Source organism: Lycorma delicatula, chromosome 1, assembly GCF_047948215.1.
Source record: "Lycorma delicatula isolate Av1 chromosome 1, ASM4794821v1, whole genome shotgun sequence".
Lineage (NCBI taxonomy): Eukaryota > Metazoa > Arthropoda > Insecta > Hemiptera > Fulgoridae > Lycorma > Lycorma delicatula.
In genome coordinates this window covers 310,858,111-310,873,903 of record NC_134455.1, presented here as the reverse complement: position 1 = coordinate 310,873,903, position 15,793 = coordinate 310,858,111, and the positions used below count along the sequence as shown (strand labels likewise).

The window sequence follows — 15,793 nt, the reverse complement described above, 5'->3', positions numbered from 1 at the left end:
ACGACCTCATTTCACCGGGGTAGCTGAAATCCGAGAGAAATCTTTCACTAGCCGTAACTCGCAAGCAAAGCATTTTGACATATGCTTATTTGAGTTTTTTCTTCAGTTTTACGAGTAGAATAGGATATGAAAGTCCCGGGGGAACTTCGTGATACGTGTATATATATCCTTAACATATAACAATTCAATACTAAGTAAAGATGACAACAAACAAATACATCATTTTTTGTTTTTTGTTTTTTTTTAGAAAATTCCTGCTGCTATTATATGAAATAAACAAGATCACTTAAGAAACTCCTCCCCCCAAAAAAATCATTTATAGTTGGTCAAGTAAAACTGGAAGATATGTACACAACAAAAAGACTGAGTTTCTGATATCTGTTAAAATATAACATTATGTAGGTTAACAATGCATATAAAAAAATTAATAATAAATAAAAAATCAAGTTTATATATTTTGTGTTATAACGCAATGAAAAGTTGATAAATCGATATCAATCAGCCATTCAAAAGTCATCTTTTTCTGTAAAAATAAATTTCGATTAATTTGACTAACTCATACGTAATAAATAAATAAGTAAATAAAAATAATGTTAAGTAAATAAATAACAATCACCTTTCTCTTTGGATAATTTTTGCCTTTAATTTTATACTTCCATAAAAGGTCCCGGATTCGAATACCAGTCATGCGTGGCATTTTTCACACGCTACAAAACATTAATTTCATCCTCTGAGGCAATACCTAACGGTGGTTTCGGAGATTAAAAATAAAAATCTGTACCTTCCTTATTAATATGATATATCGATAACTAAAATCCATTAGTAAAACTCATAAAAAACTTGTCATTAAAAAATCACTAACAAAATAAATGTTACATCATTTACAAACAAATTAAATTCACCGTAAAATAACACGTAAATTTTTTTTTAAAAGCTTTTAATTTGATTGTATAATACAAGAAACGTAAAGTGTATTTAATATGATGTTTCATTGTAAGTCACTTTAATAAAAACTGTTCTGCTGTTGAATATTATAATTATTATTTTAATTATACGAGAGAAACACTAAGCCGAAATTAATTTCCTCTTTGTTCATTATTTAAATGCAAGGTATTATAAGATTTTTTTTTAAACAAACACAGATTAAAACTCTATTATGAGTACTAGGTCGATAATTTAGTAATACCTATAGTGAGAACGTTTAAATGATTAGAATAAGATTAAAACAACTTGAGTTACTGTAATATTTATTTCCTCATGAGGAGGTCAAGAATAAACATGATGTTTACCTTGTTTAAGTGTTCCGCTATGAAGATGCCGATTTCCGTAAAATAAAAAAAAACGTTATTACGTTGTCCTTCTATGAAGCCAGTTTATAACCTCTTAGGGTAGTGGGATAACTGTAATGCATAAATACCCTCTTACTAACAAAGTGAAAAGTAGTCTAGCAAAAACGCTAGTTTTTGGAGACAGCAGTCAATATGTCAAAGTACAGTATTTTTGTTATTGTAATGGTCGCTATCGCACTATCAAGTGCTGCACCTCGACCCGGTTAGTAATCTTATTTCATTTAATATTAATTAATTAATTATTTAATAAATTAATATAAATAATACCTTTATTAATAAAGTATTTTTAAATACAGATAGAGTTGAAAATTATACGATCAAGCCGCTGATCGATAATAATAATTATTAACAAATACCGGTGGAGGTATTGACATGCTTATAAATTACTAATTTTACTACCTGTAAGTTACATATAAAAGGTGTTAGATTATGGTGCATTCACAAAATATTCAAAGTAACAATAATAAATTTGGAGTAGTATTAATTTTTATTTTTTAACCATAATTAAGGAAAATAATTAAATAAAAACAAAGTCTTTTAAATTTATTCTACTAATGAAAATAAGTTTATTTTATTTTTAATAGGTAAGATCTTTTTTTAAGATCTTTGATGAAGTGAAATTAAAGTAAAAAATATTTAAAAATCTTTTAATAATCTATCTTAGTTTTTGGACTAATCAGTTCTTAGACATTTTTTTTTTGTTTACTTTTAGGAAAAAATATTTTAATAGTTTCCAAAAAGTATTTTTTAATTTAATAATAGGCATTTATTTTATAAAGAAATAGGAGATCTAAACAATGATAAAAATAAAATAGTAAAGGGAAAACTTTTAAGAATCTGTTACAAAAAAATTCTAAAACTAAATGCCTTTTTCAATTGTCAGCCTACCGGGTTGGTCTATTTGTAGCGTATTGGTCAACCAATACGCTACAAATCAGTTCTTTAACAGCAGATTTTTGAAGTCAACGGTTCTGAGATTCAAATCCTAATAAAAGTTAGTTGCTTTTATATGAATTTGAATATTAAACAGTGGTGCACTTTGGTGGTTGGGGTGCAATTAACCATACACCTCAGAAACGGTCGATCTGAGTCTGTACAAGATTACATATCATTTAAAATCATAAATTTCATTGAGCCGTGGGGGTTTGCTTATTGTTCACTAGTTGAACAGATTGCAATGTACACATTAGGAAAAATAAATAAAAAATATTTCAGTTGTTAAACTATTATTATCAGTAGATGTGTAGACGTAGGAGGAAATAACTAAAGTTTAAAATACAGTCTAACCTACCGGGTTGGTCTAATGGTAAAACTCGTCATCGTAAATCAGCTGATTTTGAAGTCGAGAGTTCTAAGGTTCAAATCCTTTTATTCGAATTTGAATACTAGATTGTAGATACTGGTGTTAATTGGTGGTTGGGTTTCAATTAATCACACGTTTCAGAAATAGTCGGCCTGAGTTTGTGGAAGACTACACGTTTACCAGTACACATATATTGACGAGTCGCTAATGACGTTAATTGTTGATGCGACTATAAAAAAAAAAAGAAGAACTACAGTTCAGACAAAAAATAAGAATATTTGCAAACCACTACATAAAAATAATATTTCTATTTTAAGTTTATAAAATATAAGAAATAAAAACAACGACCACAAAATAATAACTATCGTTTTAATACAATATCAAGTCAAAACTGAAAAACAAATAATAACAAATAATAAAACAAATAAAAAACAAATGAAAAACAAATAATAAAACTTAACTACAAATAATTAGTAAACTAATCGGGTTTGTGACATCGCATGTTTTTTCAGCACTGTCTTCTTTTTTTTTAATTTTGTCTAATTCTACGGTGTCTACTGACGATTATTGTTAAACAGTCAAAACACTAATCTAATTTAAAATTTCTATTTTTATTTATAGACGGTTTTTAGTATGTTTCTCTACGGTTTTCTTAACTTTTATTTCAAAATTATAATATTTTTTTCTTACATTTTTTTTTTTATTCGTAATTGAATATTAATTCTTATTGCTGTTCATAAAAATTATGCGGTAAGTCTAAACTAAATAGACCAAGGGATTTTTGTTAATATTAAAAAAATTGACAAGCTATTTAATTGCAATCAGTTAAAATTAGAAAAAATACAAAAATAGATTATAAATATTTTGAACTTATAAAAATACAGTGCAATCATTTTATCGTGCACTTCCACTAGTGCAATTATAGTGCAAGCTATAGTGCAATTCCACTATGGCTTATAATAAAGAGATACTTGCATTTGATTTGATTTTTGTAATGTAGTTATGCACAACTGTTATTGACTTAAAGCAGATGTTGGAAAGGTCCACCATTTTCCTGAAGGCAGGTCCGAACCCTTTGCGCCATATTTTTTGATAACCTTCGTAGGATATCAGGGCTAATGAAATTCATCTCTTACCTTTACTCTTGATTACTAAATGATAGTGTGCTCAAGACAGATGATGAGCGCGATAAAGTGATCTTACTGTAAAATAAAAAAAAGAGTTTTTCTTCTTTGAAAATAAATAACGTAATATTAGTAGTAATACATGACTTCTTTGATACTCTAATAAAATAAAAATATTTAATAACCGTTTTGTTTTTGTGGTGTTGTTTGGTTTCTTGTTCCCTTGGGTCGCCTCAGCAATCAAGTATTACTCAGCCCAGGAGGGTTATTAATCTCTCAGTTATTAGTTATTAATACTCAGCCCAGTGTATTACGCTACTCTAATAACCGCAGAATAAGCTTTTCTAACTGCGTTTTTTTATCGAATTTTAAATTTTTTGAGAACGTTGGTGTAAATTATTTTTATTTAATTTTTTACTATTTAATTTTATTTATTTACTAATGGACTCGGAAATTTTCGCTATTGCTAAATTTAAGTGTATGGATTAAATAAATTTTGTATTATAATTTGACAAATTATATTACGAAAATAATAAAATGTACAATATTAATTGTATTTCAATGAAATAAATCAAAACAATTGCAATGCTCTGGGATATGCGATGTTTTTGGTGATTTCTGTATATAAAAAACACCTCATGCCAATCAAATATATGGAGCTAATAAGATGTAAGCACTCCCGGGACAAATAATAAATTTTGAAATTTTTGAGCGATATTGGTTGAGTGGTTTTTAGGACACACAAAACGAAGATTGTCTTTTATTTATGCAGATAATACGAGATCTTTTGTTTTAAATTTATGTTTATACAATAAGAAAATCCTTCTTTACATTATGACAACTAGCTGTTAATCTATCAATTTCATTAACTTAGATTAACCAGTATATTTTATTTATTTATTTATTAAACTCTTCTTTTTTTTGAAGAACGAATGCCAGTTGGCAGATTAAATTTGCTTGAAGGCTAACATTAATTTAAATATAAAAATAATCATCTTATTTTGTTTTCTATAAGAATATTTTATATGAAATAAGTATGAATTCTCTTTTTTATTTATAAGATAGTAGAGTTTAGTTTCCGAATAATGATTGGTTTCTTGGCAATAATCACTGAACAGTACGTGTTGATTTAAACATGTATATATTGAAAAGAAAAATGGTATTTCAATTCGAATGTTTTATACAGATATTTCAAACCACCTGCTCGAGGAGTTCCTTCTACTAGTTATGAAAAAAAAAATTTTAGAGAAGGTAACAAGTAGTAATTAAATTGAATCGGTACATTTTACTTTAATGATCTTTTTTTTTGAGAAATCATTTATGTTGCCTTTTGAAAAATTTTATCTAAATTAAAAAAAACATTACTGTTATATTAAATTCTTCACACTGATAGTAATTAAGAAGTTGCTGAAGTAGTTTGAGAATTTTATAACTCTTAATTAATATTTTTATTTCACTATAAAATTGTTAATTCGTCATAATAATGTAAGTTTATGCTTATTCGAGAGGATATTTGTTATTATCATAACATAATTAAAATAAATAAAACTGCATTATAATAAACTGTTTATTGATATTTGGTCTATTATGATAATAATTTGTTTGTTAATGTCTCTAGTAAGTTGCAACTATTTTAAGAAATGACGATAATCGTGAAGTTTATTGTTAAATAAATTTTTTATAAAGAAAAAAAAATATTTATTATATTTAATTATGTAATATATAATCTTTTGAAATCTCATTAGTTGTTTTATCTTTAATAACAATAAAACAAAAATAAAAAATCATGATAATAATTAAATATAACTTCCTCACACAATCTAATTTTAGAATTGAAGGAATTACTAACAGTGTTCAAAAATTGTTACAATAATTACTATGTGAGATATAATTAAAATTATTAATATAATTTTTTTTAAATATGTAGTATAATTTACTTTGTGAGGTAAATATTCAAATGACAGATAAAATTATTAGGAGTAATTCTTTATCGAGGTTAGATTATGCACGTCAGGGATGTAAGCCCGATTACCGTTTGATAATTGGTCTTGATTATTTTTAGTTATTATAGTATTAATAATTATACAAAGAATATTTATTTTGAGAGATTTCAGTGATTTCAATATTAAAAAAATAAGTGACTAAGTGGTTTTTTTTTTATGATCAAGTAATAAGAAATACAATTGCTATAGTGTATAAACATTAAAAAAAATTACTTTGAATTTTCCTGTAGCCTTCCGTATAAATATAACGATTATATTAATAATGCATATAAAAATATACGAGGTTAATGACAAATTGTTGTTTACTAATACAATACATTTTTAATTCAATATTTTTTGTAATACAATACATTTTTTATTCCTTTAACTTGTTATTTTAACTGGTTTTTCCCAGAAGTGTAATTGCAGATAAATTATAATTTTATGCCAGGATATCACCTTATTAATTGAGTTCATGTATTAAAATATATTCCGATGTTAATTATATTTCTCTATTACCTATAAGATTTAATGCATGTTGTCATACACAAAATGTAATGTATTATTTATGTTAATATACGATCAGTAACTTTTATAAATGCATTTCTAAGTATGCACTAAAAACATTTTAACTCTATGTAGAAGAATACAATTTAGAAATATCCTGACATTGTTACATTTTCATTCATATATTAATAAGTTATGATCTCGATGGCGTAGTTCATAAAATGTTTAAATAAAAACAAGGACAAATATTTTGTGTATTTGGATACCCAGAGCACTTGCTTACATGCGGAGACACACTAAGAAAAAATGTAAGAACTTTAAAATGCTGATTATGAGATCTAAACCAGCAATCTATATAAAAAGCAAATAAAATCTAAAAATAGATTATTGTTCCTATTATTTAATTGAATTCTTAGTTATCAATTCCATGTAGTTCAGTATTTGTATTAATCCACTGTAATAAATAAATAATAATGAAAATAAAAACCCATCTGATCATTTATGCAGTAAAATTATATATTCCATCACTCAATTTTGACTTTTGTATCAGTGGCTCTATCAATTTTTATTTATTTTTAATTCAGTATTTAATTGAGTACCCCTTTACTTGAGAAACATTTTTAATTAAGTATTTTTAATCTTTTTAATACTTAACCTCCTAGAAGGAAAGTGTCCTATCGCTAAAGTAACTAAACTTGAATGTCGATTGCCCGCTAACTTACTTTCACTCATTTCAAGATTTGTCTGTTGGTCTTAAGACCTCTTCACTTCAAATTGTATCATCTCACTTAATATTAAACATTCTCCTGTAACAAAAAATTTCGATGTAAATCTAAAAATGCACATTCTAACATTAAAAAAATGTTAAAAAATATTTTTGACATTTTATAGTGTTTAATTTTTTCCTTGAAATTTTGTGTGATTAAATCACAAGCCCATTTAAAATTGCAAATTTTTATTTTATTTTAAAGCTGTTATTTTATTAAACGTTGAAAAACGTTTATTAAAATTCATCCTCAAAAAGTAAACACTAAAAAAATAACATTTTTATCAAATTGTTCTTATAATTCTGATAATTTGAAGATGGCGCAAAATTGAAATCAATTAATAATCTTTTTAAAATTGAAATATGCTTATTCAGTGCCGTAGCTGTAAGGTTTTTAGGCAACTTAATATGAAATAATAGTCGTTCAGAAAACTGCATACCTATTCGTGAGAAGGAAATGATTCTCTTCAAAAAAAAAGTAATAAATAAAAGTAAAAGAAATCCCAACAGCAATAATAAAAAAAATTAAAAATGGAAACAAAAAATATAAAACTTAGACAAAAAATCAGAGTAATAACAGGAATAAACAGAAATAAAAACAATACAAATTCAAGTTCTCAGACAACAAAATAAATAGGCTTGTTAAGTAAAAAGGTAAATGGTTCTTGTTGCCTTCTTCAGCGATCCAAAGAAATTCATGCACTGTTTAAGATCAGCATGCCTAGCTCAGCCTACAGAAATTTAAGTAATATTCATTTTTACAAGTTACGCTTTTACTTTGATCACTATAAGGATAACTATAGTGAACATTATTACTCTGAAAGAAGTAACTACTATCATTTTGTCACTTCACGTCATATGCTTTACGTGCATCACAAGAAAGACTGCACTAGAGGAAATCAACAAATTAATGTACTCCTAATTTAAAGAATTAGTAATAGTTTTAAGAAAAAAAAAGAAATAGATAAAAATATATTTGCCGTTCAATGCCCTAATAAACAGACAAAAATCTAAAATTAGTTCTACTCAATTATAAAGATTAAAAACAAATAAAGATTGATAAATCCGCTGCTGATACAAAAGGAATAGTCAGAGAATGGAGTGACAGAGAACGCTTAATTTTACTGTATAAATGATCAGTGGGTTTCTATTTTTTTTTTTTTTTTTTTTTATAAAACCTTTTTTGACTCACAGGCTTGCTCTAGAGGTCTAGTGGTGAACGCGTCTTCCCAAATCAGCTGATTTGGAAGTCGAGAGCTCCAGCGTTCAAGTCCTACTTATTTTTACACAAGTCAGTTATTTTTACACGGATTTGAATACTAGATCGTGGATACCGGTCTTCTTTGGTGGTTGGGTTTTCAATTAACCACACATCACAGGAATGGTCGAACTGAGACTGTACAAGACACTTGTAAACTTCATTTACACTCATACATATCATCCTCATTCATCCTCTGAAGTATTATCTAAAAGGTAATTACCGGAGGCTAAACAGGAAAAAAGAAATGTATTAAAACTGTTCTGTTATGCTGCAAATTCAGCTTTAAAGATCCAAAACTGAAAACTGTCTAATCTTATTATGAGTTTGAATTTCCAAGTTATTGGTATACTTTTGTTACTGAAGCATTATCACTTTAGTATTAATTAATATAGTATTTCTATATTAACCAGGTGGTTCAAAAAGCACTTCACAACTTTAAAAGCATAATAAAATGTATTTATACAGATTCGGTTGAGGTCTCATTTCATAACAAAATCCATCAAGTTTTGATTCACGTAGTTCATTAGTACCGAATTCGGTCACCAGCGCTGTCACTAGTGATGCTAAAAAATGGATACATTTACTGGTGTGAAAGTTGCTCGCTGTGTATTTTGATTTCACGATTTGCAATCAATAACTGCAGTTGTACGTAATTTTTGTATAGAGTACGGTAGGAAGCCTCCTAGCAGGCATACAATTTATTCTTGGCATCAAAACTTTGAGACGGGTTATTCTGTTAAACAAACATGTTAAATATACAATCACCAGAACATCCACGTGTCCCTGATGCTGCTGTGGAGCAACTCAGAGAAAGCTCTTCACGTAGTCTGAAGAAATCAATTCGACGTGCGTCACGTGAGACTGGCATTCCATAAACGACTGATTGGCGCGTATTGTGTAAACGATTGCACTTGAAGCCGTACAAACTAACCGCGGTTCAACACGTTACAGATGGTGATACATTTTCTCGGCTGCAGTTTTGTGTGGAAATGATGGATAGAATCGCAGACAACGATACATTTTTAAACAATGTAATTTTTAGTGATGAATCAATGTTTCAGCGGCAAGGTGAATACCCAAAACTGATGAATATGGGGTAGCGAAAACCCTCATGAAACTTTGCAGCACATTTATTATAGCACTAAGGTCAATGTTTTTTGTGCACTAAGCAAACAAGACTCTATTGTCCGTTCTTCTTCCAGGAGGCAACCATAAATGGTATCATTTATCTGGACATGCTTCAAAACTTTTTAATGCCTCAGTTAGACGATGAGATCAATATGGACGCCATTACTATCAGTAAAACGGGGTACCAGCTCACTACCGGGTAGAAGTCCGAGATTTTCTTGATACTCGATTCCCAGGTCAGTGGATCGGTTGTGAAGGTCCAATTGCGTGGTAACCTCGATGTCGCTCCCAGATTTGACACCAGTAGATATTTTCTTGGGGGATTTCATTAAAGATCGGGTTTATGTACCACCTTTGTCTGCTTATTTTGTTGAGCTAAGACTTCTAATTAACGCTGCAGCGGCGGAGGTCACGCTCGACTGCTGGCTATAGTTTTGAATAAAATTGACTTTAGGTGGGATGTATGTTGCATTACAAATGGAAGCAATATCGAGCCAAAATGAATGTCGAGTGATAAACTTGATAGGTTTTTCTATGAAATGAGACCTCAACCGAATCTATAAGTTATCTCAATAAATTATTATATGTTTTTAAAGTTGTGAAGTCCTTTTCGAATCTCTCGGTATTAAATAGTGTTAAAAGTGTTTTAGGTTAATTTTGAATAAGTATTTAATTATTAATAATAATATTTCAGCCATAGATTGGGTATAGAAAACTAATTATGTACGTACTTGTAATAAAATAATATTTTACATCTTAAAAAAATTCTGTAATATAAAGGTGTGACAATTTCTGAATTTCTGTGTTTCAGATGACATCATAAGAGTAAAGAGAACCTTTGATTTTAAGCATAAACATCAACAGCATAAACCAAACCACGGCGGTCAGTCAGGAAGTTTTGCAGGTAGTTCGGCACAGGCCGGTAGTATTGCTGGTGGTCAGCATAGTCAGAGTGAAAGTCACGCGGAAAGTTACTCTTCTAGTTTTGGGGTAGGACCATTTACAGCCAGCTTTTCCAGCAGTCAGGCTAGTTCAAACAGTCATGCCGGTGGAGGTGGAAGCGGTGGCCACGGAGATGACTGGTTTGTGTTTTTTATTTATTTAATAACGCTTTATTATAGGACATGATATTTACCTTGTAGTAGCATCATATTTATCAGTAATTTGAAACATCACGACTGCAATTCATTTTTATTACTTTTTTTATTTGCTTTTAGTTAAAAATTATTCGCTGGCTATTATTTAACAGAATAAATTACAAAGATACACTGTAATCATCTTCAATAATTTTTAGTTACAATAGAGCTTATAAAATCATTCGTAAAACAATATATATATAGAAGAGCGTAATTCACACACACACACATATATATATATATATATATATATATATATATATTGTGCTTTAAAAAAGTATCGCAAATTATCTATTTTTAGTTTAGACGAATGAATAAACAACATAATTTTATTTCAATTTATTTTACGATTTATTTTATTTTGTGGTATATAGCCTTTAGTAATTTATGATCACTGTAATTGTAATTGAACGTAACGTATTATTCCAATTAAGGAAAGAATTATGTTTTATTTTTGTATATATTTTAGCTTCGTGTGCAGACGTGCTAGTGAGCGTCTGAGCGACTGTCTATTATTTAAGAACAAAATATGTTTAAGTAAATAATTGAATTATTGTTTTTATAAATCTACAGTACTTTAATACTTAGTTTACAAGATATTACAAATCCATATTTTAAGTTATTTTAATTGGAGGTAGTGTACATAAAGTACTGGTTTCAACAAAAGGGAGTAGATTGTTTTTGTTATTCTAGATGATCTATCCCGTCTTTTTTTTAATAATATGACTTTATTTAGTTACGAGGTACGTTCGAAAAGTAAGGTTACAACTTTAAAAAAAAAAGAAAAATGCATTTTTATTAATGAACCTTTTATATTACACAAGCATCCACTATTTTTCTACGTACCCGCCATTCAGTATCAAGGATTTGGTCAGCCGGGTTATTAACTTTCGTATTCTTATGTCACACGTTCCTGCCGTAATTCCTGTGGCCATTCACACGGGGCAATCTTCACCTCATCATCATTTTAAAAGCGTTTTCTGCCTACAGTCTTTCAAAAGGGTAAAAAGAAAATAGACTCTTGGTGCCAGGTTGGGATTTCAATATAATTTCTATAATATAATTAATAATTAATATATAATATAATTAATTCTATAATATAATATAATATAATTTCTATACTATGCGGAAGATGGTTCAGAATATCCCAATCAAAACTGTTGAGGAGATCGAGAGTTTTGGGACCGATGTGGGGCTGAGCGTTATCGTGCAACAGAATTATTCCCTTCAGCTGTTCTCTTCTTTTGTTTTGAATGGCCCGACGAAGCGTTAGGAGGGTCCCGCCGTATTTGTAGGCATTTATGGATTTACCTGAAGTCAAAAACTCGATAAGAAAATTCCTTTACGATTCCAGAAAAATGTCGCCGTGATTTTTTTCGTAGACTGCTGCGTTTTGAATTTTTTGCCGATGAGAAACCAATATGCCGCACTGTATAGATTGCCTTTTAGATACCGATGTGTAGTGATACCACCCAGCCCTTTCCTCCTCAGTCAAAATAGAGTCGAGGAATTCTTCACCCTCGAACTCATAACGGTCGATAAACTCCCTAACACAATGAACTCGATTTTGTGTTCTGTTAATGTTGTCGATATCCACTACACGCACAGATTTAGAAAATTCAAATGTTTGGTTACCGTTTCATAAAGCATAGTTTGAGCGACTTCGGACACATTTCATGAAGTTCGTCCACAGTAAAACGGCAATCTTTTCCAATCAGCCACTTGAGTTTGTTAACAAACTAGTCTGTCACAATCAACGGTCTTCCGCTCCTCTGTTCCTGGTGAATATTTGTTGTACCAACTTTAAACTCCTTACACCACTTTGTTACTTTATCACGTGACATCAGATCGCCGTAAACAGAATCAATTGTTAGCGGGCTTTTTATTTTTAGCGATAAGGAAATATCGGATGAGAGCTGACACTTCACACTTGTCGGGATCGGGAATTGCCGAATTCATGTTGATACAATTCTGATATAACAATCACGTGAATCCCACCTAGACTTGTTCTCTTCAGTTGGACCTCCCTTTCACCCAGGAACGCCAAATTTGAAACGAAAAATTTCTCTTAGAACGTTTCAACCTTACCTTCTGAACATACCTTGTACTGGTGTATGATTTACTATCTTATCTACATGCAGCGTTAGTTAGAATTTATTTGTCTGAAATCGATTCATTATACAGTCAGTCCCTATAGTTAACTGAATAAATGTGTCACTTGTAGGCACTAACCTGAATTTAATTGGGCTTGATATGTTGATATATTATTAATATTATATAAACTCTGTGAAGCATGCAATGAAAAAGTAGTATCTCACTTCTCAGTTTCTTCTGGGCCTAACCCAGATTATATGTTTTTAGATGATGGATATGCCAATTTTGGGAGTGATTTGAAACTCCTTTACCTTGCAAACAACGTTATGCGTATGGCTTTTAACATACATCCATTCATTTTACATACTGGTAAAATGGTTTAATATAATTTCTATTCATTGATGTAATTGAAGTTAAATCTTAACTAATTTTGCCAATTTATAGGGAGTATGGGTTAACCACACATGAAATTTCTTATTGGATGTAGTCTAAGAATATTTTACCCTATACTAAAGACAGAATATATATTTTTATATTTCTTAGTATAGATAGATATTTCTTTTTATTTGTAACAACAGGGTTAATGTACAATCATAGTCATTTAATTTCTTTTAATGATAAAGTGAATATTGAAATGAACAAAAAATTCCAAGACTGACTGTGATTCAAATCCGAAACCTTTTGGATGAGTGGCAGAAATGATACACTCTTCTACAAAAGTCAACAAATACACTAACATAAAAACATATCTTTTTCAATCAAATAAAGTAGATAAATAAATGAAAAGTACTGGTAATTACTGTCTTTTTTTTTTTTTCATTAACATTGAATTGGGAGCTGGAAAACTATACATACAGAAATTTCAATCAGAAGTGAATGGTAAAGTACAGAATTTCCTAAAACTGGATGGCATGCATTTAGTTACAAAAATTATATGTGAAGACATTAAGCTATTGTTTTTGAAGTCATTTTCTCATTCATTTGTCCCTTCTTCTTCTCCTCATTTTTTGGATTTCCTTCTGTTACAATTACACAAGCTGATCTTTCCATCTTTTCCTTGGACATCAGTTGGTTTGTGCTTGTATAGTAGCTCAGGTATTTTCTCCTCTACCATTCTTTCAAGATGGTTTGTCCAATTTAGTTTGTACATTTGATTCGCTCATTAAAGTTATAGATATTAATTCATTTCTGATGTCAGTGTTCCTCTTCCTAGCTGACAGACGGAAATTACTAACCGATTCATTCATTTCTTCTCAAGGATAATAGAAGTAAATGAAGGAAATTCCATACATTCCCTTACAAATTCATCAACAAGGTATCCTCAAGTATTTCTTAATAAAATAATTATTCCATAAACAGATTAAAATTACCTCAATTTGGATCTACATCATCAGCTCATGTAGAAAAATTACATTCAGTCCAAACGTAGGCAGTTAGATATTAAAGCTAGGCAGGTGTATCGGTAGATTGGCAGTAAATATGGTTTGTATTATTTTGAAAATCTTTAATTGCATATAACAGCCAATTTAATTTTACAGGTTGAACTCTGAAAATGTCTAGAGATTCTAACATTGAAGTTGTTGAACAATTCCAGACTAAGATCATTAGAAATATCTTTTAAATTTTGTATTTGATCAGTAACAAATATGTTTTGGGAGATCACATTGTTCCAGGAGTAAAATATAAAACTTCAGGATTTATCTACAGATATCAATAGAGCTGTAATGTCATTCAAATTATTTGGTGCTAAATTTATTACATAATATAGAAAATCACTTTAACAGAGTGAAATGTACCAATGTACTTGATTTAATGATTTTGTATAATTATTTTTTGTTGTGTGTGTTTCTTTCATTTGTGTGTGTGTGTGTGTGCGCGTGCATACATGTGTGTGTTTGTGTGCATGCGCGCATGTGAGCAAGGTTATGTGTGAGAGAGTGCATGTGGGAATTGACACGAAAAGTTTAAGAGAATTATTTTAATTATGAATAATTTTCTTTTTTGTTACAGGTTGTTCGGATTAAAATAAGAAGAGAAATTTAAAACATTCAAAAACCAGTTCATGCATTTATTTATTTCATTTTTACTCATATTTTCATAAATAAATTTAATCTGTAAAAAGTTATTTTATATTTTTATTTCATTACAAAATCCAAATCCAAGATTACTGCGCTTATAATTAGGGTAAATACAATCTTTGGAAGATAATATTATATATAATACTCCAGAATCATATAATTTTACAGACATATACATCAGATTGAATCATGAGAAGTGGGACCAGTGGTATAAATAGGGTGAGTGGTATAACTCATCAATGACCTTCACATCGATGGTACATGATATCTATTACCTTTTCTTCATTTTACATCTACATTTATTAGAACAACCTTTGTAATTTATGAATTAAATTACAAGTTACCTGTTCTATATTATAAAAAATAAATTAATAAATTATAAATGTAAAAAAAAATTAAACTTTTAAAAATTTGTATTATACAATTAAGATACAGATATGTTAGTGTTGGCTTGTTGTTTGTTTGTTGAAAATAATTTCAATGACTACTGAACTCATATGAAAAATCCCATGTTGCTTTAATCCTTATTTCTTTCCTTGTGTAATAGATTACATAGTATTTATGTTACTTATCATTTAGGTACAAGTATATTAAAATTACTTGTAGCGTATTACTTGTAGTGTTTAAGTTACATACATCCCATAATTTTTCTCTCTTTATTATCTGTCTACAGCAGTAAGATTAATATTGCATTGATAAACAATAGTATGATTGGAAAAATGCTCTATATCACCCCTAAACTTTGGAATTCTAGTTCTATTACATAACCTGAAATATTCCATCACTAAATTTAAAAAGACTTTACAACTCTGTTCTCCTCACCTTTGGATCTCCCTCTTGATTTACTTCCATACAAATTGAAGAACTGTAGTTTCAAATTTTTACAACAATTTATAAATCACTCCTGAAACTATAATAATCATTCTCTAGATAACATCATTCCAAACCAGACTAAGGAAAGTGAGAATAAAGTATTTTCCTACTGTTTTCTTCACTGAGCCAAACATTCTATTCCACATCGGCATGCCAAGCCCAATAAGCAGGAGATATTCAGTTCTGCGAATC

The 15,793-nt window shown here is 29.2% G+C and overlaps 1 protein-coding gene across 1 annotated transcript; it reads left to right on the top strand.

The window, feature by feature from the left end:
• The first annotated feature begins 1,476 nt into the window (after positions 1 to 1,476).
• LOC142318342 (uncharacterized) lies at positions 1,477 to 14,796 on the top strand. Its single transcript, XM_075354928.1, has 3 exons — positions 1,477 to 1,551; positions 10,232 to 10,502; positions 14,661 to 14,796. The coding sequence occupies exons 1-3, from the start codon at positions 1,482 to 1,484 to the stop codon at positions 14,677 to 14,679; spliced, it is 360 nt and encodes a 119-aa protein (XP_075211043.1). The 5' UTR covers positions 1,477 to 1,481; the 3' UTR covers positions 14,680 to 14,796.
• Positions 14,797 to 15,793: the final 997 nt, after the last annotated feature.

Coding starts and splice junctions, on each gene's coding strand:
- LOC142318342 (XM_075354928.1), top strand. CDS start 1,482: ATGTCAAAGTACAGTATTTTTGTTATTGTAATGGTCGCTATCGCACTA. Junction 1,552..10,231: donor AAGTGCTGCACCTCGACCCG/GTTAGTAATCTT, acceptor TCTGTGTTTCAG/ATGACATCATAAGAGTAAAG.